The sequence below is a fragment of the Lycorma delicatula genome, chromosome 2 (genome assembly GCF_047948215.1).
Source record: "Lycorma delicatula isolate Av1 chromosome 2, ASM4794821v1, whole genome shotgun sequence".
NCBI classification, from domain to species: domain Eukaryota; kingdom Metazoa; phylum Arthropoda; class Insecta; order Hemiptera; family Fulgoridae; genus Lycorma; species Lycorma delicatula.
This window is the reverse complement of record NC_134456.1, coordinates 127116821-127142498: the sequence shown is the minus strand read 5'-3', so window position 1 is coordinate 127142498 and position 25678 is coordinate 127116821. Positions and strand designations below refer to the sequence as shown.

Here is a 25678-nt window from a genome sequence, read left to right as displayed (position 1 = left end):
TCATATATGTCAGCAAGGTTTTGTGATATTAATAGTTCAAGGTCACCAAAAACATTATTTGACCTTGAATATATCCAAAAGTGTACTTTTTTTAAACTTGTAAAAACCATTTTCTACTTCCTAATGTGTTGTACATGTGGTAAACATTTCATAATGGGATTGCAATGGGATCATGTTAAAAAATAATTTTGTAGTAATTAAGTACAGCAGAATATTCCAATTTTTCCCCCTATGTGACAATTGCTAATTGAGATTCAATCAATGTAAACCCTTCCCTTCCAGTCTTCCAGATGGGGGTCACTTGTTAAGGCAGAAGAGTAGCATGTCATGGACATGCACTCCTAGTGCCAGAAGAAGAATTTAAATGTTTCATTTTGTTGAAACAGGTAAAGTAATATTCAGTTTGGATCATTTCTTGGAACAGAAGGTTCAGTGGTGTACTCCCCAAGAGGATTGATCATATCTATAAAGTGATGCAAAAAAATATTTTCTTTCAGATTTTTCAGTCACTCTCTGTTAACTCAGCTTGCCTTTCCCTACAGATTGGAGTTTTATGATTAATTCTTCACAGCCTTGGACCAGAATACAGTAACCAGCATGGAACCATCAACTTCTACAGTTTCACTGTTACAATCCATTTGCAAAGTCAAGAAGTTATAATAACAATAAGAAAAACCTGAGAAGTGTAAGCGGCAAGAACTTGGTGCAAATATTTACTTTTCTTAAACAAAGTTACAAAATTTGTGATACTTGCCACAAACAGTTAGACACATCTGCTAAAAATAATGCTGAAGAATCTATTTTTGATGAAGAATTTCAACAATTAGATCCTTTGTGTTCCCCAGAAAAAGAAGATGCTCTGAACAAAAGTTTAATTGTTTTAAATAACCTATTCAGAAAAAATGACTATGTGAAAGAAAATACCCTCAAGAAAATCTTAAGAAAGCAGCAGGAGTGTTCAAAAGCAAACTATTGAACATGGATTCAGATTCTGAACAAGATGCTATTCCTCTCTCCTCTGACCATTAAATTATCTAACAACTGAAGGAAAAATGTAATACTGCAGATGATAAGAGTATCATGATGTAAATATTGACAACAGTCCCTAAAAGCTGAACTTTAAAAGGCATTCAAGGTGAATTTGTTGTATCAAACTGCAGTGCAAGGAAAGCTGAAAGCCTGATTAAAGAAAACGGTGTCATATTATGTCCTGATCCTAAATGTAATAGAACTTAAGATTTTGAAACAGTAGAAAAAGTAACTGATCTGTATGAGAGTGAGGAAATAAGTTGAATGATGCCCAGAAAAAAGTTATTTCACTTAAGATAAATGGAATACAAAAGTATTTCAGAAAAAATTAATTCTGTGTAATTTTTATGCAGCTTTTGTATTGTTTAAACAGAGATATCCATTGCTGAAAATAGGATTTTCAAAGTTCTGTGAACTGAGGCCTAAGTACTGTGTTCTTGCAGGTGCAAGTGGAACCCAGAGTATTTGTGTATGTACAATGAACTAAAATGCAAAACTTATGGTTATGCATTGCAGAATAAAAGAACTGATAGAAGGTGATAGACCAATTAAGTCTTATAAAGATATTATAACATATGTAACGTGTGCTAATCCAATTGTGCTTGCTACTTTTGCAATTGAAATTGAAAAAATTGTCTTGGTTTGAAGAAGTCAAGGGAAGGATTGAGGAAGCTTTCGAGCTCAATTGCATTGAAAACATAAACTACAAACAGTGGATACAAGTTGAAAAAAGAACATCTCTCGAGACATTAGTCACACCTACTGAAGAATTCATCAGTATACTTTCTGAAAACATCTGAAACTTCTTCAACACTCATTTCTTGCTAGTCAACAGTCCCAGTTACCTCACCCATCTGAAGCAATTTCTGAAAGAAGGTGAATATCTTGTAATCTGTGACTTGGCTGAGAACTATTCATTCATCTCCAGGATACGGCCCAAGGTTTCCACTGGAAAAATACCCAAGCAACAGTTCACCCCTTCACAATCTATTTCCAAGATCCAACAACAAAAACATTGATGCATACATCTCTTGTCATAATTTTTGATTGTCTCACACATGACACAATAGCAGTGCACCTTTTTCAGAAATATTTAATTGGTTTCATGAAGTCTTATTTTACCTAAACCAAGACTGATGTATTACTACAGTGATAGTGCTGCTTCTCAGTACAAAAACAGACTCAATTTTCTCAACCTCTGTTACCATGAATCAGACTTGAAGAATTCAAGTCTCAACTGAATTCAATTTGAATTAGAATTCAAGTAATAGTTGTATGACTGAGCAAATGGGCACACCGAGTACACACATTTCCATTACAGTACAACTGAACAGCATAAAGGAGAAGAGGCTTTGAAGAGTAGGACAATGACAGCAAGAACTAAACCAGGTACTAAGAAACTCCACTCTTTTGTTCCAATGAACAAAAATCAGGTACATGTGAGGGTGTTATCATTTTTTAACAACTCTATAGTAGCAAGCACAAAAAATATTGAGGATGATCTTGAACTCACAGAAATGGTTCGGTTCTTGATCTGCAGATATGATGGACAATGGTGGTTGGGGTGCATTCTAGACTCAAATGAGGAAAATCAAACAGTGAAGATAAAGTTCTTATATCCACATGTATCTTCACCTTCCTTCCATTAACCAAACTTTGAGGATGTTCTTAATGTAGATAAGAATGATGTTATTTCAAAAGTAGATCCCAGGGTAAATTCAACAGGAAGAGCGTATAACCTCTCAAAGCAAGAAGTGGACAATGCTAACCAGAAGTTGTAAAATGAAGTGTACACTGTGTAATTCTTCTGTAAATACCTTTGAAAGCTATATGAACTGCGGTTTAAGTGGTAAATACATACAAGTTTATTATTTTATTTCATCATGATCACATTGCAATCCAAATGTGAAATGTTTACCACATGTACAACACATTAGGAAGCAAAAATATTTTTTCAAATTTAAAAAAAATACTCTGGATATATTCAAGATCAGATAAATCTTCTGGTTATCTTGAACTATTAATGTCACAAAATCTCTCAAAGTGATACATCACATGAAAACCCATTCCAAGAGATTTAAAATGATACCAAATTGAGCCCTCTAGCTCTTATAAAAGCTGAGAAAATACATTTTATGTAATTAGCTGAACCTTGCTTTTAGACATTTTTTTTTTTTTGCTTTTTATGGGGTTCTTCACAATAAAACTGAATGACTGAAAAATCTGTAAAAATATTTTTTCTATCACTTTATAGATATGATCAATCCTGTGAATTTTGTTGAAATTGGTGGTGGTCAAGGTGTGAGGATTGTTGATTTGACATGGAATGACCTGTATATTAATTGTACATTATTTCTTTACATTATCTCTTCCACTTCTACTTACAGCTTTAATGCATATAAAGCATCTGAGATGCAAGAGGCACCAATTAGTGTCTTTCTCTATGAGTAACAATGTTCATTATATGGTTGGCCAGTCCCTGTAGTCAAAAATTATGGTGTAATCCTTGTAGAGCCAATCACTAAGGTGATCAGCTCTACAAGGCTTGGCATGCTAATATGCAATACCATATTCAGCTTGGTGAAGGTAATACAAAACCATTTCACTCTTCAACTTCCTGGCCAAACTTTGCACATGTACATAATTTTTGAGAATTATTTGTGACTTATATCAGTTTGTCTATAACCATGACGGTTGTAGGCAAATATAATTACATATTTTTAAAAATAACATTTTTATAAAAATCTGTATATTATTTTCAAATGTCAATTTTTTACTTCCTTGTACGAAGTAAAGGAAGTAATGTGATCACAAACAATTTAGGTTTTCAGATTTCAATGGATATATCCATTTGACCACCCCTGAATCCATTTTGACTAGTTTCGGCGTGACATCTGTATGTACGTATATATGTATGTGACATACGAATACATATATGTATTTATGTACCTCACATAACTCAAAAACGATTAGCCATAGGATGCTGAAATTTTGGATTTAGGACTTGGAATTTAGAATATCTAGTTGTGCACCTTTCCTTTTGATTGCAATTGACTGAACCAAAAGTGATCAAAAATTCCCAAAATCCAAAAAGAATGGATTTTGAACTTTGTCTAAACTGCAATATTAAGCCCTCATTGAGAGATTTTCAATAATATATCATAAGTGGTACTTATTTTCAATGGTTCCAGAGTTATAGTCATATGAAATTTTAATTAATGAAATATTTGGAACTAAGAAGGGGAAGGCACATTGGTTTGAATTTGACTTCATCTACTTCTTTTTTTAATTTAAATATATTGATTTTTTAATAATTATTAACCTCGATTGTAAAAAAATCTTTACGATAAATAATAATTCAATAATAAAAAAAAAAGAAAAAATATCAGAAGTTATTAATGTAATAAAACTTTATGTACTTTCCATTTAAAATTATGTGTACATGTAATTTAATAGGCATACAAGGAAGTCATCTGGTGTCCGCAAAAGATTTTTTTTATAATTAACTTGAAATCTCTGCTGCTCAGTGCACACATTGGGTTATAAAATTTTACCTCCAACCTTAAATTATTATTATAATGCTGATAACATACTCTTATTAAACATTATTAGGAGTATATCTGAAAAATATATTCTTTTCTTATTTCTATACAAGGATACAATTTTTGATTGTCCAATTTAACAGGACAGGGGGCAGGAAAAAATGTTAAAATATAAAAATACTAGACTTCCTCCAGTGACTAATATTATTTATTAGTTGCCTAAAATTGAACTTTTAGATGAAATCCTGGAAAAATAGAATTAAGTTTAATTCTTGTTCCCAAGTAATGAGACATTTTTTTACAAAAAGTTTCCATATTAAAAAAACTTTATCAAGAGGGATGTAGGATCCCTACAGAAAACTTATTTATTATATTACTCATATTTGTTGATTTTTGCTAAAGTGCATTTGAACAAATAAATCAGAAAAAATAAACAGATTCACCATGTGGTGATTGAGAACCTCCATGAAAATTTAAGAATATGTATGATTTAACGCTATTTTAGGTTGTGTAGGATTTAACTTTTTGATTTTAATTAATGAATTATACATTAAAGTCTTAAAAAATACATTTACGTAAATGTCTAAAAAAAAACTTTTTTGTGAAGAGTGATGTGGGACCACTACGGTTTTATTTTTGGGCGGTCAGTTTAAGCAGTGTGCATGATAATTTTAACTAACCTTTTTCTTTGAATTTGAACTGCTCACAGATTAGTGGTATTATCTATAGTATTTCTTAAATGTTGTTTTTTCTTATGCTCTAAATTTTTTAATTAATTTAATAAAAACCAAAATGCTCAAAAATGTGTAATTAGTTTTAATTGTTTAAAATAGTTCTTCAGTAAATTATGTCGCTTTTCTAGTTCATAACAAACTAACATTTCAATCGTGCGTTATCTTTATTCTGCAGGTTTTATTAAAAATTACCACCCTTTCACAACATGAAGCATTATCAGACAATTTTGTGCCATTTTGTCAAACACAGAAATCATGTAAAGAGAATATTATAGTCAGACAAACTGTTAATTTTATGTAAATATAGTAAATGTACATGAACAAAACAAGATCATTTATTTTCATTTTGCAATTCACCTATTAAGTTAAAAAAAATTTCTGTAAAAGATTTATTTGAAGTTGAGAAGAAACATCTGCCAGTTTTACAAATGAAATAAAAGGCATTATTTATTAACATAAAAATTTTATTGGTATATAAATAACCAATAAAAAAACATTTGTATAAAAAACAAATTGAAGGTTTCTTTTGAAACCATAGCATACAAGGTCTGTCCGAAAAGTAAGTTAACTTTTATTTATTACATAATAACTATATTTATTTATGAAATAAATATGATGTTAAATTTATTATTATGTAAAAATTTATTTACATAATAATACCTGTACATTAAAATTCTTCAAAATATTGCCCTCTTGTGCTGATACATCTTTGCCAATAGGATTTCCAATCTGTGAAGGCATCCTGGAAGGCCTGTTCAGGAAGTCCATTTAACGCCATTTCACAAGCTGCTTTCACATCATCAATTTTTCTGTAACGATGCCCTTTCGGGAGAAATTTCAAATGGAGAAACAAAAAGAAGTCTGCGGAAGCCAAGTCGGGACTGCAGGGTGGCTGGGGCAATGTTACCATGTTAGATTTGGCCAGGTAGCTAGACACAGCGAAGGCAGTGTGAGCTAGTGCATTGTCATGGTGAAGCTGACATGTCGGATCCTTGCTCTCAGTCTCTTGAGGGCTTCTATGTAAAATTTAGAGCTAATGGTTATCCCGGGAGGTTCAAACTCATGGTGGATGATCCTGCTGATGTCAAAAACACAATGAGCATGGTCTTGATCTTTGATTTGCTCATATGAGTCTTCTTGGGGTGAGGAGACACTGAGATGTGCCACTCGGCTCTTTGCCTCTTTGTTTTGGGGTCGTACTGTATCCACATTTCAACATGGAAAAAAATGAGGATCATTTTCACACATTTCCAAAACATCTAGAAAAATTTCCACTCTGAGATTTTTGGTTGTCTGTCAAAATTCTTGAGACAAGCTTTGCGCACACTTTTCTCATGTGCAACTCCTTGCTCACAATCTTGTGGATGATAGTTTTTGGAATATTTAACATGTCAGCCATTAAATGAACACTCATTCAATGGTTTCTTTCACACAAATCACATTTTTGTCGTTTGAGGAGGTTGACGGGCATCCGGCATAGGCTTCATCATTGACCTCTTCATGGGCATCCAAAAATGCCTTGTGTCATCTGCAAACTTGCCTTTGTGATAAACACTCATCTCCGAAGACCTGTTGAACCATTGGAAAAGTTTCCACTACAGACTTGCTGAGTTTCAAACAAAACTTGATCGCTTATCTTTGTTCCACTGAGCACTGCATCACGACTTGTGCAAGACAAAACAGAGGTTTATGAAATTGTCCATCCTTCACCTCCAAGAGCTCGGAGACAACTGAGCAAGCACTCACTCAGTAGTTGACTTACCACCATCGATCCCAGCGGATGATAGAGTGCACTGCGACATACAGTCGCTTCGCAATAAAAGTATGACATTACTTTCCAGGCAGACCTTGTACACTGACTTTTGGGGTGAAAAAATTAACAATGTTTGTGCAACAATTAGTACAAATTGTTACAATTCCTATCCTGATCTGCAAAGAAATAAGACCCAATCATGCAAGATGGAAACAAAAAGCAGTTATCTTTGGACTACGCAAAGGCCACAGATACAGCTCACAGATATTTTTCAACAGCTAAGTAATGAAAGTTCTGTTAACTAACACATTCACTGACAATTTTTCCATTTTTTAATCCACTAACATTATTTTTTCATGAATTTGAAGAATGAAGTAATGGAATGGGAAAAAAGAATCACATGGATATGTTCATGTATAAGATTCAGATGCTGGATCGTGCAGAACTGTAGTCACTCAACTTCAAGTATTATCAGCAATACAAAAAAAATATAGTTAAAAAAATAAAATGAAAATGAATATAATTAATATAGTGAAGATTTTCAGAAATAAATTTCATGAAAATTCTTCTCATAAACTTTAGTTTCTAATTTATACATCTAATAGGAAGACCAAATGATGGAAATAGAAATATGATCAAAGACAATACGATAAGAACGTATAACAATAAAAAATTGGAAACTGGTATAATATCAATTTTGGAAAATAATTCTTTAAAATTAACAACAAAAGATAAGAAATTACTGTGATTATTCTAAAGATGTATATAGAATAAATTCACCCACATAACTTCGCAAATAAAGACAATTAAATCTGAAGGTAGAAAAAAGTCAACAGAAAAAAGTATTTTTAGAATAGGAAAATAAATGTATTTTTAAATAAATTTTAGAAAAAAATTGAAAAATAAATGTTAAAACATTAAAAATAAAAATACAGCCCTCCCTCTACAAACAATTACCTTACTCAAAAAAATATAGTGAAATCTTAAAAAAATTTAAATAAAAAAAAGAACTAAAAATTGACCCTTAGAAGAATATAACACACAAGGTTACTAAAATAACAGAATGGTAAGAGCCAGTCCTACATGATGTGACATCATTTGAACCAAATACATGCCATTTGCCTAAGATAATCATGTGACACATCTGTGTGATTTGGCACAGAGGCTAATACAGCAATCATATCATGTGCATCCATATGTTCCAGTTATGAAATTATGTTTCCAGTATATGAAGTTATTATTAGTTATTATTGATATTTCAGTATTTTGTCACTTTCATCTTTGTCATGACTGTATTACCTAAATTTTATGGGAATGGCAATACAACTCCTTAAGCAACCAGGAAACATTTTTATATTGGCATTTCCAAGCTGCTGTGTGCTTTATAACAGATCTCATTGGACTATTAATAATCATATTTCTTTATTAGTAGTAGTTAGTCCTAAGAGAAGTACTCAACTCGCTCTCTATTTATCTCTATTCAGTGAATCCTTCTTTGGCTGAATATAACTCTACCATCTCTTCATATCCAAAATACTAGTCCTTTTTCTTCCTCTTTTCTTTTCTATGAATCTTCTCTGAAATGAATATTTGGAGAAATATATTAAATATTTCTCTTAAAAATATGTACATTATGTATTAATTTCTAGTATCTTATCCTGAATCAATGTTAAATATCTAGTAGTATTTCTAATCCCTCTTTCTTTCTAAATTCATAAATGGTTTCTTCCATATTTTCTTTTATCTTCATTTTTCCTTTTCTGACTAGTTTTGGTTATTTGCCTTAAACAACTGATGTCTGAGAATTTTTTCACTATTTGGGGCATTTTCTTTCATAACAGAAATAATGCAGTTTTCATAAGATCATCTACCCAAAAATCTGATGGGCAGTTGATTGACTGTAATCTGATTAGATTAATTACATCTATTCATACAGAAGAAACTATTCATTGAATATAAAACAATCATCTTGTGTCAAAAATAAGTGATGAAAAATAGAACATCACTTAGATTGAACTACCTACTAAAATTTGAGGACAAACTATTTAGATTTTAAGACTTTGTTACATTAAGCAGTTTAACCGATATACTTGGTGTTAAACCAAACTCTAAGACTACCATGTTATATTATAAGGAGAAGTGTTGCTAACACATAGAAGCAAAAATCCTGTCTTAAAATAGTCTGGCATTTCTACTTAACGCTTATTAAGATAAAGTAAGCATTATTGGATGCTTAGAATTTGGAAGTACTTAAGTAAGTGATAAAAAGATTACCTTTAGGGAATTAAAAGATCTCTTTTAATAGTTTTGTTAATAAGAATTCTATCACAAGTCAAATAATAGTTAAATATTGATATAATCTAACACTTCATATTAAGCTCTTTTTCATAAACAATAAATTAGTAAATATTTTATTCTGATTATATATATATATATGGTCAAAATGTACGTTACTTGTTAAATGGAAAGATAAAAAGAACTCCCCTGTATTAAAAAAAATATTTTGAAAATCATATGATAAAATGTTATGTAATTTAAGCCAATAATATGAGTGTTATTTTTTTTTCAAGGTCTGATCGGTCACAAAATTAAAACCACTGTGAAAATAAAAAAATTTTTATTTGTAACAAGTACTTAGATAGTTATGCTATTTCTCTACATAGTTGCCACTCCGATTTAGACATTTGTCGTAGCGTAATACCAACTTTCCAATACCTTCGTCATAGAACAGAGCTGCCTGTATTTTCAGCCATGTTTCTATGCTGGTCTGCAGCTTGATGTCTGTGCCAAAATGTTGTCTTCCTAGCCAGCGTTTCTTGTGAGCAAAGAGGTGAAAATTGGATGGAGCCAAGTCCGGGCTGTATGGTGGGTATTCAAGCACTTCCCAACGAAAATGCTGCAGGAGTGTCTTTGTTACAGCTGCAGTGTGCGGCCAAGCATTGTCATGGAGAAAGACAATGCCTGATGACAACATTCCTCTCTGCTTATTCTGAATTGCCCTTCGTAGATGTTGAAGAGTCACGCAGTATGAGGCTGCAGTAATGGTCATGCCACGTTCCATGAATTCCACCAAGATAACTCCATTCCGGTGCCAGAACACAGTAACCATACACTTTCTGTTGGAGAAGGTTCGCTTGAACTTCTTTGGTTTACTGGGAGAATGAGAATGCATCCACTGTTTGGATTGTTCTTTTGTTTCTTCAGTTTTGAAATGGACCCATATCTTGTCCCCTGTGACAATTTTGTTCTAAAAATCTTCTTCATTGTGGTAGCGCTGGAGAAACGTTAGGGAGGTGTCCATTCTCATTGTTTTGTGATGGTCAGACAGCATCTTGGGAACCCATCTCACACACAGTTTGCGGTACTGAAGTCTCTTACTTACAATGGTGTAGAGAGCTGCTGACCTTGAAATTTCAGGAAACGAATCACTCAGTACAGAAATTGTGAACTGATGATTTTCTCGAATTGCCTCATCCACTCGCTCAACGAGATCATCGGTTGACACTTGCTTCCTTCCCTGACCGCCTGCATCATGAACATCTGCTTTAAAGTTCCTGCACCATTGTCACACTTCACTGTCACTCATTGAAGTTTCAACGTACACATTACTTATTCATCAATGAATTTCAGCTGCATTACACCCCTCAGCCTGAAGAAATTGAATTACTGCACGCACTTCACACATGGCAGGAGATGCTATTGTTATAGACATGTTTACGTGCTAGCTGTGTGTTCAGAACGAAGTGATGCGGCGTGATTGAAGGGCATACTAGAGACGCTACGCAACACATATGCGCAAAGGTTCATCCGATTTTTGCGTGGGTTTTTATTTCAAGACCGATCGGACCTCGAAAAAAAAATAACCCTCGTATACTAATGTTTAGGACATTAGTAGACATACTGGACATACAGTTTGGACAGTTTAGACATACTGGATAGTATGTGATACATTATATTGCATACTGGTGATATATTCACTTTAGGTAGTTAGAAAAAATATTATACAAGAAAATTGCTGATGAAATGCAAGGCAAATTGCAGTAATGTGAATATGTTCTTACAAAATGATTGAAGTTAAAAATTACTTTGATTTTCAATTTATGGCATAATTACCTAGTGCTTAATTAATATCCCTATATCTGAAAATAGCTGTACTTTTAAAACAAAGTGATTTATTAAAATAAAAATTTAATGCAACTGATATAGAATATAATAATGATCTGCAATGTACAATGTATTACATCAACACAAGTAACATAAAATTCTAATCCTGTAATTTAAACTGGCTTAAAGAATGGCAAAGCACACTGTAGCATGAGATCAAGTTCTATGTATTTGGAAACAGTGTATCATCAGTACAGCTGTTAGAGATAAAGAGCTTCATAAAATACAGTACAACAAATTAAAATTATGCAAATGATTTATTCATATCCGGTTAAGAAAAAATTTATACAAATATTATGAGACATCTCATGAAGGAAATATGTCATCATGAAACTTAAAAACATAGTAACAAAATTAATTTATCCCTTTGAACTCAAAATTATTTCCACCTTCTGTACCTCTAGATCCAAATCATTATTATACATTTTGAATCGTACACTGATGGGATTAGTGAATCAATAAAAAATCCATGAAAAACATTCTCATTATACAAAAATGAGATATATCTTATTTCGTTTTAAATTTGAACATTTTCCCATTAAACCCAATTCGTCTTTTATTTCCTTCAAGGAGAGTATAAACTCTAGTGATAATTGAATAAAAAAATATTGTGAATATCATAATTACAAAAGATAAACAATTTCTAATGATAACAAATCTTGATAAAACCCTGTTTTATTAACAAAATGAAAAAATCAAACCAAGAAATTAACTTGGTTTAAATAATAATATCAACTAGTCTGGTAGTGTAACTGAGTTAAGGTAAAAATGAATAACTAAGCGATATATACATATCTACTAATTACTGTAGGTAGCTTGAAAATGAGCACAAAGTAGGTTTGTTTTAACAGTGTAGAATACACTTCAATATAAAAGTGGACTAGAAAAATTCAGTTACAATTAAAAGGGAGTTCAAAAGATTAAGGATGCTTCCACCACATGAACCATCATACATTCTGTGGCATAAAAACTGATTCAGTCACACTTGTGGACAAGCTAGAAATAGTGATGGTAGGTAAGGCATACTTAAATATAGCCCAAATTAACACTTCCTAGTGTTAATTTGGGCTATTATATTTAAGTATGCCTTATATTAAATTAATTATATTAAATATGCTATATTTAATTTGGGCTATATTAACACTAGGAAGTGTTAATTTGGGCTAGTGACACAAGCATTATCATTAGATAAAATCAAATACAACTAACTCTTCATTTGGTTGTATGAACAGAATGAGTAATAACGAGGCATATTCATAAAGTAAGGGCCGTTTGGTCATTAAAAAACTTGAACAAGTTGACAATGGGAATCTTGAGTTCCTTGTCGTTTTCATACCGTTGTCCATCAGGCCACTTTTTAAATGCAAGATGAGGAAGTAGTTGCTAGGCGCAAGGTCGAAACTATATGGAGGGTGCTCAAAAAGTTCCCAATGAAAATATTGTGAGGACACGCGTTGTCATAAAGGAGGATTATGCTGGATGAGTTTCCCATGTCGTTGAAGTTGCACATCTCATTTGGTGAACATTTTGCAGTACATGTCAGCTATAACTGTTGATCCACATTCCATTAAATCAACCAAAATTACACCCTTTTGTCCCAAAAACGGTAGCAATTTTTCGATTCGAGTACAGAGACTGCTTAAACTCTCTCAAGTTTTGGGGAACTTGAAAACTTGGTTGTTTCAATTCTGCATTGGTGTAGGATATCCATGTCTTGTCCCCTGTAACAATGTGGGAAAATAAATCATCTCCATCTTGTCAATAACGGTCCAAAAATGCTCAACCATTGCACATTCTTTGCTCTTTGTGTTGATCGGTACCCACCTTGCATACAATTTGGATATCCAAGCTTTTCTGTGAGAATCGTGTAAATAGAGGTGCATCCAACATGCAGAAATTCATCAGCCAGAGCACTAATCGTCAATCGCTGATCATATCGCAGTTTTCAGTTCACTTGTTCAATGACTTCGTCAGTCTGAATACCAGGGCCTGTCACTCCGCTCTTCATCATGCACTTTTGTACAGCCATTTTTAGTCTTGACATCATTGTCTAACCTTTCTTTCACCCATTACTGTAAATTCATAGACTAGGCACAACTCCCGATCAATTTCAGCAGCTGAAGATCCTTTTGCACACAAAAATTGATTCACAGCAACTGGTGGGGGAAACAATTGTCACGGACATTGCAATCTTCATTCACTGGCAGGCAAATGATGATTGAATCAAAACAATAACTGCAATGGCTTCATAAGTAGCCGATAGATGGCCCAGCATGTGTAAAACTGTGTTCAGACCTGCTAACATTTAAATGTAAGCTGATGATCCTTACTTTATGAATATGCAGCATATATACATCAGCATAACTATGAAGGTTTTGTGCAAATGATGCTAACACAATTTCTATATTACTATAGTATAAAACATTTAAGATCAAAATTTAAATTTCTTTTTTATAAAATTAAAATACTAAGAAACCTCGCTTTTCTTCAAGGGAGTTAGCTTAATGATTCTACTTTTTGTAAGTTTCTAAAAAATTGAAAAGTATGTGAAGATCAGAACTAAACCTTCTTTTTTTTCCTTTTTTAATAAAAAATTAATATTATTAAACATCACATAAACTGTTCAACTGCTTCATACTGCATTCCACTACAAAGTGATCTATTTGTACATTTATTTATAAGAATAATACTTTCTCAAGTAACAGAAAGATAAATGTTTTTAATATAATTTCCGACATACATAATTTCTGAATATTTATATATATATATATATATATATATATATAAAAAAATAAATAAATAAAACAATGTGCAAGCTTATTTACAGGCCCCTTATTGAAGAACGCTTGCCTTAAACCCAATGCTTGTATCGACCAGCAAGGCCCAATGTTCAGAGGGCTGTCAGTGCAGCCAGCTCTTGACCATGAGTCCTAGGTCCAGTACCAATTCAATAGGGTCTGAATCTCACATTCTGCCTCTGTTTCCATATTGATTGTGCTCTGAACTCTGCTGTTCCTGGAACCCAGAGTAACTTTACTCGATAAATACACATATAAGGGCCACTGAATTAATAGTAACATACTTCTGAAAAAAGGTTCTTGAAATAAAAAAATAAATAATTAGAAGTAACTGAACTAATATAATACCATTTAAGGAATAATACATCTATTAATAAATAACACTTACTTAAAGAAAGTTAAAAGATCTGATCAAGTCATTTTTAATATCAGCCTAATAATTAAATGATAAAATTGCAAACTTCACATCATATATGTAAAAAAGGAATAATTTTGAAAGTGAGATTCTGATTCACAACTCACTTATCTGAACAAAACTTCTCAATATTAATTAAGAATAATAACCTGGGAGAAATAAACTGTAAACTGAAATTATATATCAACAAAAAAATGCAGGATAAATATAAGAACAATTTCAAAGTATAAACAAAAATTTATGCATAAGTTATTTAAATGGTAAATTCATATCAATGTCAAATGTGCTGCAAAATCCAAATGCCCTTAAAAACTGATACATGAGGTTTGACAAAATTGCAAAGCTCAAGGGACCAGGAGAAACTTATTAGCATTAGATAAGTAATTCTTGTAAAATACTTTAACAAACTGTATTTAAAAACAGAATATAATTATTTTATTAAAAATTAATTCTTTTTGAAAGTTATTGCCGATTTATTTGTATTCTTCATTAAAGCTCTTTTGCAGAGATCTCTGCTTTTTTTTATAAATAAAATAAGTGATTAAAAAATACTTTATAAATCACTAAAATGATACATATTTCTCAGTTATTGAAATAAAAAAAAAAATAATTTTTAATAAAATACTTCTTTAAAAGCAAAGCACTAACAACAGAAAGAAAAAGTCATATTCATCATTACACTTAAGTAAGTATAACTAAGTCTACAAAATGCTATTAAATTTCTGGATACAAAAACAACTGATATTAGAACAAAGATACTGATGGAAATACTAATAGCTTAAAACAATAGTGATTTTCTGAATAACATCCAAGCAGATATAATAATAATCATATAACAATACCAATTATGAATAAAATAGAATTAGAAAATCAAACAGTTTATGCGGTTCATTCATGGAAATATTTATTAGCTGATGGGTGATTACCTTTATGTTATAACACAGAAAGTTTCACTAATAAATCATAAAATCATAAGAGCAGTAGGAAAAATATTTGTTATAAATACATCCACTATTAACTCTATATTGAATTGAAAGTGGCTAATTTAGGCAATCTGAAAAAATTACTAAAATTTATGTAATAATTCTGTTTACCTACAACATAAAAATGCATGAACGGCAAACCAAAATTTTATAGTATTCAGCATTTTGACTTCTAAATCAACATTTTTTTGGTCAGCCACAAATTAAGATACAATAACTGTACTTCAAACGCATCTAATAAAAAATAAACTGTAATTACATAAATGGCTGAAGAAGCTAAACTGCCAAGAATATCAAACAAACAAAAATTCAACCAATGACAATTTTTCAATATTTAGATCACTGTTTCACTGAATTTTGTCAATGTTTTGGAGACAGAAGAAACTGGCTAGCAATGCAGCCTTGATTGGTTAAAAAAATAAATAAATATTCTACACCACACCTATGGTACTATGAGCTCAAGCAGAACCTGCACTGCTACATCTGATATATGCAGCATCAGTTGTCATCAGGTAGGCAAACCCATCTCTTTCAAATCAAAGTCAGACATGCTCATCCAAAGGATGTAAGAGTCAACTATCCCTGTATGCGACAGTCTAGGTTGTGACTAGAATATAGTTCACTTATGTAGGACTCAATGCAGATTTTGGGAATACGTGATCCTACTGTAATTTAACTCACCTTAATCTTTCCAAATTAACATACAAGGCAAAGCAGATCTACTGAAGGCAACTGACAATCAGAACCTGCCCCAGCCTTGAACCACTTGCAGCTATTAACAGTATGGGAACCCAAATTTGACTTCTTGGTGGCTTTAAAGTCATGATTTCCAAAAAAATTTAGATTGAAACATAATAAGAGCTAGGCAGAATAGTTTGCTAGAATCAGAATTTAAAACTAGTACCTTCCTACTTATGGTAAGCATTACAGATCACCACTGATCCGACTTGGCATTCTTAACACCCTTAGGAGGTGGGGTATCACTGGCAACATGCTTGCTTTTATCCGGGGATTCTAGAATCACCGAACGTTTCGTGTTCGTGTAGACGATTCACTTTCAGACAGTGTCGTCTCAGAAAATGGGGTACCGCAAGGTAGTGTATTAAGTGCCACCTTGTTTTCTGTGGCCATAAACAGCATTACCAATTGTGTACAGGCTCCTGTCTCTTGTTGTCTTTTCGTTGATGATTTTGTTATTTACGTTGCGAGCCGCTCTACACCCACTGCGAAGCGACTGATGCAGAACACTATATTTCGCCTTGAGGCTTGGTCAGGGACTACTGGTTTCATATTTTCACCCGACAAGACGAAATGTGTAGTCTTTTCTCGGCTACGGAACCCTTCTAATCCGGGGGTTTTTCTGAACAGGGAGCTTATTGCTGTCTCTACTTACGTCAGGTTTCTGGGTTTGCTTTATGATGGCCGTCTTACTTGGGTCACACATATGAGGACAAAGTGTTCCAAAATTTTGGATATGATGCGGGACCTAAGTAACACCAACTGGGGGGCCGATCGGTCGTGTTTGTTACGTTTTTACTGCTCCCTTGTTCGTTCCCGTTTGGATTATGGTTGTGCTGCCTATTCTTCAGCTCGTCAAACCGTACTTAAGATGCTGGACGGTGTGCATAATTCTTTTCTTTGGCTTGCCACGGGTGCGTTTAGATCGAGCCCTATCGCAAGCTTACTTGTAGACAGTGGCGAGCCATCACTTTGGGATAGACGAGACCAGCTTTTGTTATCTTATTTTGCCCGTCTCAGCGGACAGCCGAATCTCACCCAGCTTTTGACCCAGTTCTTAAGAATCCTAATTTGAGGAAGTATGAGGACCGTCCACGTTGTACTGCGCCTGTGGGTGTCCGAACACAACGTCTGCTGCAGCGTATGAATGTTGGCACTCCCTCGTTCTTTCCATCATGTCCGTGCTTGAATCCCCCGTAGAGTAAACCATGTAAATTTTACGTTTGATCTTACAACGTATGATAAACAATCAACGCCACCTATTGTTTACCAGCAGGTGTTCAGTTTCTCCTCACCAAGTCGAACCCAGACGTGGTGGTATACACTGATGGGTCGAAGCATGACGGTAACGTTGGTTGTGCTTTTGTTTTCAATGAACAGACTTATATGTTTGGCCTACCCAGTATTATGAGCGTGTTCACCGCAGAACTACTCGCTGTGGTTAGGGCTCTAAGTATCGTTGGCCCTAAATATAGGAACATTCTTATTTGCAGTGACTCGTACAGTGCTCTCCAGGCGTTGGAAAACCTTTATTCCGGACATCCTGTCGTCATTGGCATTTAGGATAAAATCGCTGAGTTAGAAAAACGAAACAAGGGGGTAGGTTTTTGCTGGATCCCTAGCCACGTTGGGATTCTTGGTAATGAGAGGGCAGATTCTGCTGCGAAAGATGTGTGTATTCAGCCTCCTTTCACCACCTGAGTTACTACCTTTGATTTTATTAATCATATAAAACAATCACTGCGAGCAAGGTGGCAAAGTGGCTGGACGGCTGCCATCGATAGTAAACTTCGACGGATTAAAGACTCAGTGTTGCCGTGGGGCTCCTCTTGCAGGAACTCTCGTTGTGAGGAAGTGGTCCTCTGCCAGTTATGGTTGGGGCATACGAGGATCACACACGCATATCTAATGTCAGGAGGAGACCCACCCCTGTGCACACGATGTAACTGCCGAATGACTGTGCACCACATTCTCGTGGACTGCGTATGTTATGCGGCGTTGCGTCGTCAGTTTAATATACCCAGCAGTATTCGTGATGTCTTGGGCAATGATGGCAGGGTTTTGGAGCGAATGTTTCTCTTTTTGCATAGTACTGTGTTACTGCAAAGGATTTAATATACTTATATATGTTTTTCTGTAAGGAGAGTTTTTTAATAATTTTAACCTTTATTTTCGATTTGATTTTTTAGTTCTATGTGTTTAATTTTACTATCCGGGGTGGGGATTTTTGCACAACCCATCAGAGTTAGGTAAGTTTTATACTTTCTTTATTCTATTATTTTATCTTTAATATTTATCAACTTTGTCTGTGATATTAGTTTTGGGTTTTATTTTGCCTTCTTGGCTTGTTTTAGTAAATTTTTATTATATGATTAATATTATGTTTACAGCTTGTATAGCTTATTATTTTGGAGTTATATTACCCTTTTAATAATAACTACCGGGCGATGATAACGCCCAAGCGTTTTTTGTCCTCAATCAACAAAAAAAAAAAAAAAAAAAAACCACTGATCCACGAGTTCAAATCTCAATTTACTGACCAGTAGAAGCTTTAATGTTATTGTTAAACAGATGTGAGAAAATAGCCTTGAGTCTGTCACAGATTAAACGCACATAGAGGAACAGCTGAGCAGTATACTCCATGAATTCCCTCAATGTTGTGGCCGAGTATGGCCATAGCAATGAGCTGATTTTGGAATACATTATTAATGCCTGTCAAGAAATTCACTAACCTTTACAGTGGATGTATTATTATTAACTACAATAACCGAGTAAGGTTATAGATTTTCCCTTTTAACCGCTGAATAAAATTAATAGTCTTAGCCAAAAGTCAAAGGTTTGCTATGTGTAAAATAATACTACGTGTTAATAATACTACTCACTAAATACTACAAAACTTTGGATATAGTAATACTTGGAAGAATGAATGGCATAATATTACAACATAACTGCTAATATATAACAATAATAGTCTTAAAAGGGCCTTAATATTAAAAAATTATTAATAAGACTAGCTGCACAAATTAAATGTGAATAAAGTAAGGAGAGAAATAATAATTGCACTACAGTAAAATTATTAAAAAGGAAGTCCATCTTACAAAATAAAAGTATCTAACAAATAACAAATCAAAAAAGAAAACACTAATACACATTCTATTGACAGAATATAATGTTATGCTAAACCCATTCTATTGTTTCTGGTTTCTTAAATAACAATTAAAATATACAACAAAAAAATTTTTAAATGATTAAAATTACTCGATGTAATAATAAAATGTTATATATAATAATACGTTCTCTCTACTATTTAAAACAAAATAAAAATCTGATATTGGAAATAAATTGAGGATTATATTTCAAAACAAATATACAGAAAAACTTTTAAGCTTTATTACTATTATGCTTCAAACATGGTAATAAATAACAGTTATATAAATTACAAATATTATCCTTCAGATAAGCAAATCTTAAATGGTATGAAGGAATTATTTAAACCTTTCTACACTGTTCCTCTGAAGACTGAAGGCTATTCAATGGTGAATTAAACTATTATAAACATCAATACTGCTGGAAAGTCAACAACTTTACATAATCCTTTTTAACATTTAGTTAAGACACCAGAATAATTGTTTTTGAGTAATTACAAGTAAAATTACCTGAATACATGATTGCAACGCCTTTCTTTCACTTTATTGTCACCACTAAATACAGATAATAAACAAACCACCATGTCAAGTTATTCATGCTATTTACTTTTACTGATTACAAATTAATGAAGTAATGGGTAAGGGACATTCTAAGTTATTTTGGAAAACTACTGAGAACAATCTCACAATAAATGTATTGCAGATCCATTCAGGTTGACTCAAAACTCTAAAGAATTTTAAGAGAGTAGAAGACCACCTTCTACTTAAATGATTAAACTAAAATATACAAGAAATTCATTTTTTAATAAAAAAAAATTCTATTCTAGTAATTTCAAGAAATATTTACTAGAGTACTATCCACCAAACCATTGATAGTATTTTTGTAAATTAACAAATTATGCTGTAAAATAACTTGTAAATAAATGTAAAGGGAGGTAAAAAACATCTGGAGACAGTTAATAACATTGGTACCTGAAATGTTAAGTGAAACTTGGCATGCAATGCTGATTTTAACCTTACATTTTTAAAATGTAAGACCAATTAAAATGGATTAAAATATTATTAGAAAATTACAAATATATATAAAAATATAACAACTTATAAAGTGTAATATGTATTAATAAAATTCATAGGACAGATGTTCATTTAATTTCACTAAATAAAAATTTTTTTTCAATATCTCTTACCATAGAATATGTATCTAGTAAAGAAATAAAAAATTATTCTACCTCTCGGAACATGGTAAGTGGATGAAGTGTGCACAGGAAGTGATGTTAATCTACTGATCACAGCATTAGAGGTGACAATTCCTTGAGATGAATTGATTGTCACTAAAAAATAAAAATTATTTATACGTAATTTTAATTATTATATACATACACAACACAAAAACATGATAATAATAAAAGATTGGAAATAAAATTAATCCATTAGATATCGAGTTACAAAATTTTTTTACATCAAATCCACAAGAGGGGAATTTTATTTAGTAAAGTTTTACTGAGCAAATACACATTTATTTAAAATAAGACAAGCTGTTTCCAGAGTATTCCTCCAGAAAAAAAAACAGGACATTTAATGACAGTTCAATATATATATCACTCTATGAAAAACATAAACAATTTATTCAATTTTTTTTTGTATGTGTTCAGCATCCACATACTAAATGGAACATGGTATCATATTAATTGTTAATGATCCATATGGTCCCAGAAACAATGTAAAATATTTGGCAATGTTTTAAAAGCATTGCAACCTGACTTTCATTGTAAGGTTATGGGTTCTAATTTCAGGCTGAGATTAGCCTCCTTCATGCACAACATTATTTTCATCACTTGCAATCGTACAATATTTACAACTGAATTTTGTCTTGCAGTTATTGAGCTTGTATGGCTTGAGTAACAATTGTTCACTACATCTTGTCTACTGATTTTATCACAAAAAGCTGAAATATACAAACAGAAACCCAAACATATGCTCATTTCCACAGTTGAGTATACAGATAATTCACATCACTGATTATATGGCTCACAGTAAGCCAATACAATTTCAACAGTATCTGCATGATTTGAGAATGATCCTTTTTATTTCCCATTTCAACAACATTATTGATTTCTTGATTATTGATTTATTGTTCACATTATTGATGAACAATGAAACTAACTGACCAAATAGCATGTGGCAATAAAAACACGATCCCAAAATAGTGAAGCCAGGATTTGATGAAACACAAGCAAATGGAAGTAAGAAAAATTCTTCAGTTTGTGTTTACTTAAGCTAAACTGTTGACATAGTTAATATCACTGCAACAATAAGGATAAATAAATCAGGAAAAAACAAATTTATAGATGTCATGTATCATAGAATTCATGTACAATATTATTTAAATGATTTATTTATCGCCTTCAGAAATATTCAGCTTGTTTACAATATACTTATCTTCATTATAACCTTTCAATAAAAACAAACTAATAAAATCTTAACTAATCAACTAACTAAACATATGCTTCTTGTTTATATTTTTGTGAGTTCATTATCATTCCACTTCACTTCTATACTTTCAAAAATCTTTTATTATCTTTAATATCCTGTTGGTCCATTTAGATCACATTATCAACTATTTTATGTAACTCATTCAGAAGAATGTATATATCCTACAAGTCACTTAGCATTCAAATTTTTATAAAAATTATCTGAAGTGTACATTTTATAAAAGATTTTAATTCCATTGAATGAGAAGGAATCCCTTTTTTGGATCAAGGGGAATTGGTCAAACAAACTTTTAATGTTCTAAAATGAAAAGTGCATTTTATAGTGATTTTGTGACTAAACAGTCAATAATTCAGCAACAAAAAAATGTAACAGAATATGCTAACAATACCTCACAAAACTAACAGACTATATAATAAGCAAATTCCACAATCACAAAAGTTACAGCTAGTACATATTTATTTTACGAACAGCCAAAAGATTTAACCCTGAACACCATAAAATAAAATAAATGCTTCAGCAACAGAATATATAAGATATTTAATTTTGGAGAAATATTGTAGTCTTGGTTTCCTGTCAAACGTAAACATAAAACTAAATCAATAATTCAATAGGTATATATAATAAATTCTTTATACAATTAAAAGTACATTGTAATAATGACTTTCTTAAATTGTTAAATTTTTTATGCAAAATACAGATCTTACTAACAACTCTTGTTTAGGCGATATGACGTAATCAAGAGCAAAATTCAAAAAGATAATTTAAAAAAATCACTATTAAATCTATTTTGAGATTGTGTCACATCAGCTAATATCCAAGTGCATTATCCTTTATTTACCAAAACTGGACTGAAAACATCTTGTTAATTCTTACTTTTAAACTCTTCGCTATTAATCATACCCACTTTTTAAAAGATCACAAACTTTGAAAAGTGTAATGATTTGTAATGATCTACACATATATTTCTGTACAAATTTATCAGTTGTTTTTTCAAACAAATACATGAGTTAAGAAAAATGTACATGATTTTAGCTACAAAATAACTGTCTGTATAAAAAGAAAATTAGACTTCACACTTAGAACTAAGTCTTAGTAAAATAAGTGCACAATTTCATACACTCAAAAGAGTTTTAACATAAAATCCAATTTCAAAATAAATGATAAAAAAATGGTAATCAGGCACTCAAAAATTATTATATTTACCTTGTTTTGATACACTTTGAGTCTGTGCTGCTGAAAGTGTTGGAGTAGTTGTAGTAAGAGTTTGAGTTGACTGCTGCACTGAGGTGAGAAACCTTCCTTGATGAGTAGGAACATTTTTAAGTAGTGCAGCCTAAAACAAGTTTTATATTATATTGATAAAAATCAAAAGAGATATGACAACACTTATGTAATGTAAATAACAGGTCTGATTCAAGAAAGAATGAGGGTAAATTAACTCCTAATTTTTTTATGGCTAATTCACAACATAAGCTTGAAGCTTGTACAGAGGAATATGGGATGGAAATTTTATGCCAAAATTGTAAAATGGAAAATATGCCTTACTGAGATTTGAATCCAAAAAAGGTTGAAAAGCTATCACTACACTATATTGGTCAATTATTTAAGACAATTTAGTTTTTACAGGAAGAAACGCACTTCTATTTAGGTTTGCTTTAACCAAATTAGGGTGGTGATCCATTACTTTTACCAAGGTGAAAAGATATGCTACAAAGAATATCAACATGCTTTATGTCAGCTCTAAATTTAACTTAATCATTGTAATCTTAATTTTTGGTGAAATAAAAGTCTGCATTTTGTATTGCAGAAAGTCAGGTTTATAGTTTTGGAATTCCTAAATATAAAGGTTTTTATTAAGAATACAGATACTTTGTATCTATATAACTCTTTTTTTAAGTGGTGGCTAAAAATGAAGTCTGATCAAGTTAGTAAAACACTCTGAAAAGTGATAATCTGTTCAGAGAGTTGTTCACAAAGACAATTCGTTTTTGACTGGAGGGTATTCAACACCCCTTTGACACTTTTGAATTAACACAATGGCACTTTTTTTACAAATTTTTTATTGTTGTGATTCAAACATGTACCTTAGAAAGGAATTTCAATTGAATGAGATGATCGATGAAAAATGCTACGACACTCACTGGAATCAAATTTGAGATCAGCTGAACTAGAAGCAAATATTCAAACCATACACTATGATTGATGGTCTGGCTCCTCTGTAGTGCAATGCTGGTACTTTCTAGAAGCCAGTATAGAGGTTACTTCCTTAACAGGATTCAGGGTAGTAATGACTATTCCTATGAGATTTTTTTCTCTATTGGGTGGAGCTACAAAAGTAAATACAAAATGAGGTGTCATGCTGAGTACTAAAATCTAAACCAGAAGACTGACGTTTTTCCTTTGCAACTTAATAAAATTTTATTAAAAATTTATGATGGCCAAAAAATTATAAACTGTTACAATTGATTTAGCGTTTTATTAATTTTTAAAAACAATTTTAAATTTAAAACTGTATTTAAACAAAAAAACAATATCTATTATCTGCTTTCAATAATTTTTTCCAAGCTAATCACTAGAAAAAAATAATTAACTGACAATTTATCAGAGAAATAAAAACAATGTATTGCAAGTGTCTAAACATCTAATTTTTAGTTTTTAATCTATCTCAATATTTTGAGTATATGTCCAGAAAACTGGTTCTTAAGAACTTACAAAATGATTGTTTCAAACTATATACAAACACAGTTTTTCTAAACCACCGGACCACAATCAATTAAGCATATGTGTTCAAAAGATGGTCTCTCACGATAGTTATGGTATTTATTTTATAGTACAAGTCCAACATTTTAATACTGAACAAGAACAACAATTTAAACAAAAGAATTAAAAATTAACCCCCTGATGAGTTTTATTAAATTCCAACTATTACATCCTCATCCATAGGTGGATTATCTGATTTGACAATAAAATATGACCTCCCCTTATTTTTAATTCTCTGGAACGCAAAAAAAAAAAAAAAAAAAATATCAAATACTAAGTGTAGCATGCATGTTAAATATACAGCCTAAATATGTATGTTAGCATCATTTTTGCTTTATTTAAGAGAAATAATTTAATCTTAATCATTATGACATGTGACTTTTTTTTGTTAGAATGATCTAATTCATTTCTGGAGAAAAAATGTCAGGGGATGGGGATATTCTGCGGTAGTACTAATATTTAGAGAGGTTGAACTACATGAAAATTTTATTCATAGAAGCTTTCTTTTGTTTCATACAATACAATAATATAATATTACGTGGGAAACGAAATATTACAATGAAAAAAAATCATAAGAGCACACTCCTCAACCCAAAAATTCAATTTTCATACATATTTGTAACTTTTAATTGTTTCAACCTGTAATATTATTCTTCTCTGTATAAAACATCAGAGTATTATATTCATTCTAACCACTACAGTTCCAATCTACTAATATTTGTTAAAATTATTTTTAGCTTAAAGTATTAATCAGAATGAGAACAATTTTCAAAAGTTTTTATCAAATGAGTACGGTGGGAGAGGTAAGGATATACTTAAAATTTTTCTATTAAAAAAAATCATTTTAAACTGCCAAGAAATGTATTTCTGTGACATATTTAACAGCATTCTATGATACAAGGAAACTGCTAAAATATATTATGGCTTAAAAAATCATTCTAGAACAATGTTTTCAGGAAAGTTCGGTAATTATTGCCATCTTTTTAAATTTTACTAGTTAAAACACCATTAACACTGACACATTATAAACACTAACAAAAATTAATTAATGCAATACATTAAAGGAGATCCTGAAATAAACACATAAGCATTATCATATATGGTTAATTGCATATTCATCTAT

At 31.8% G+C, this 25678-nt stretch overlaps 1 protein-coding gene across 2 annotated transcripts in view; it reads right to left on the bottom strand.

Moving 5' to 3' along the window:
• Positions 1–25678, bottom strand: part of LOC142320247 (uncharacterized) — an 86534-nt gene that overhangs the window by 53376 nt on the left and 7480 nt on the right. For both annotated transcript variants that reach the window (XM_075357947.1, XM_075357948.1), the window contains exons 2-3: positions 22999–23128; positions 20532–20633 (exon numbers count right to left, since the gene is read on the bottom strand). In XM_075357947.1, coding sequence (XP_075214062.1) covers positions 20532–20633; positions 22999–23128 — 232 coding nt within the window. The remainder of the gene's footprint in view (positions 1–20531; positions 20634–22998; positions 23129–25678) is intronic.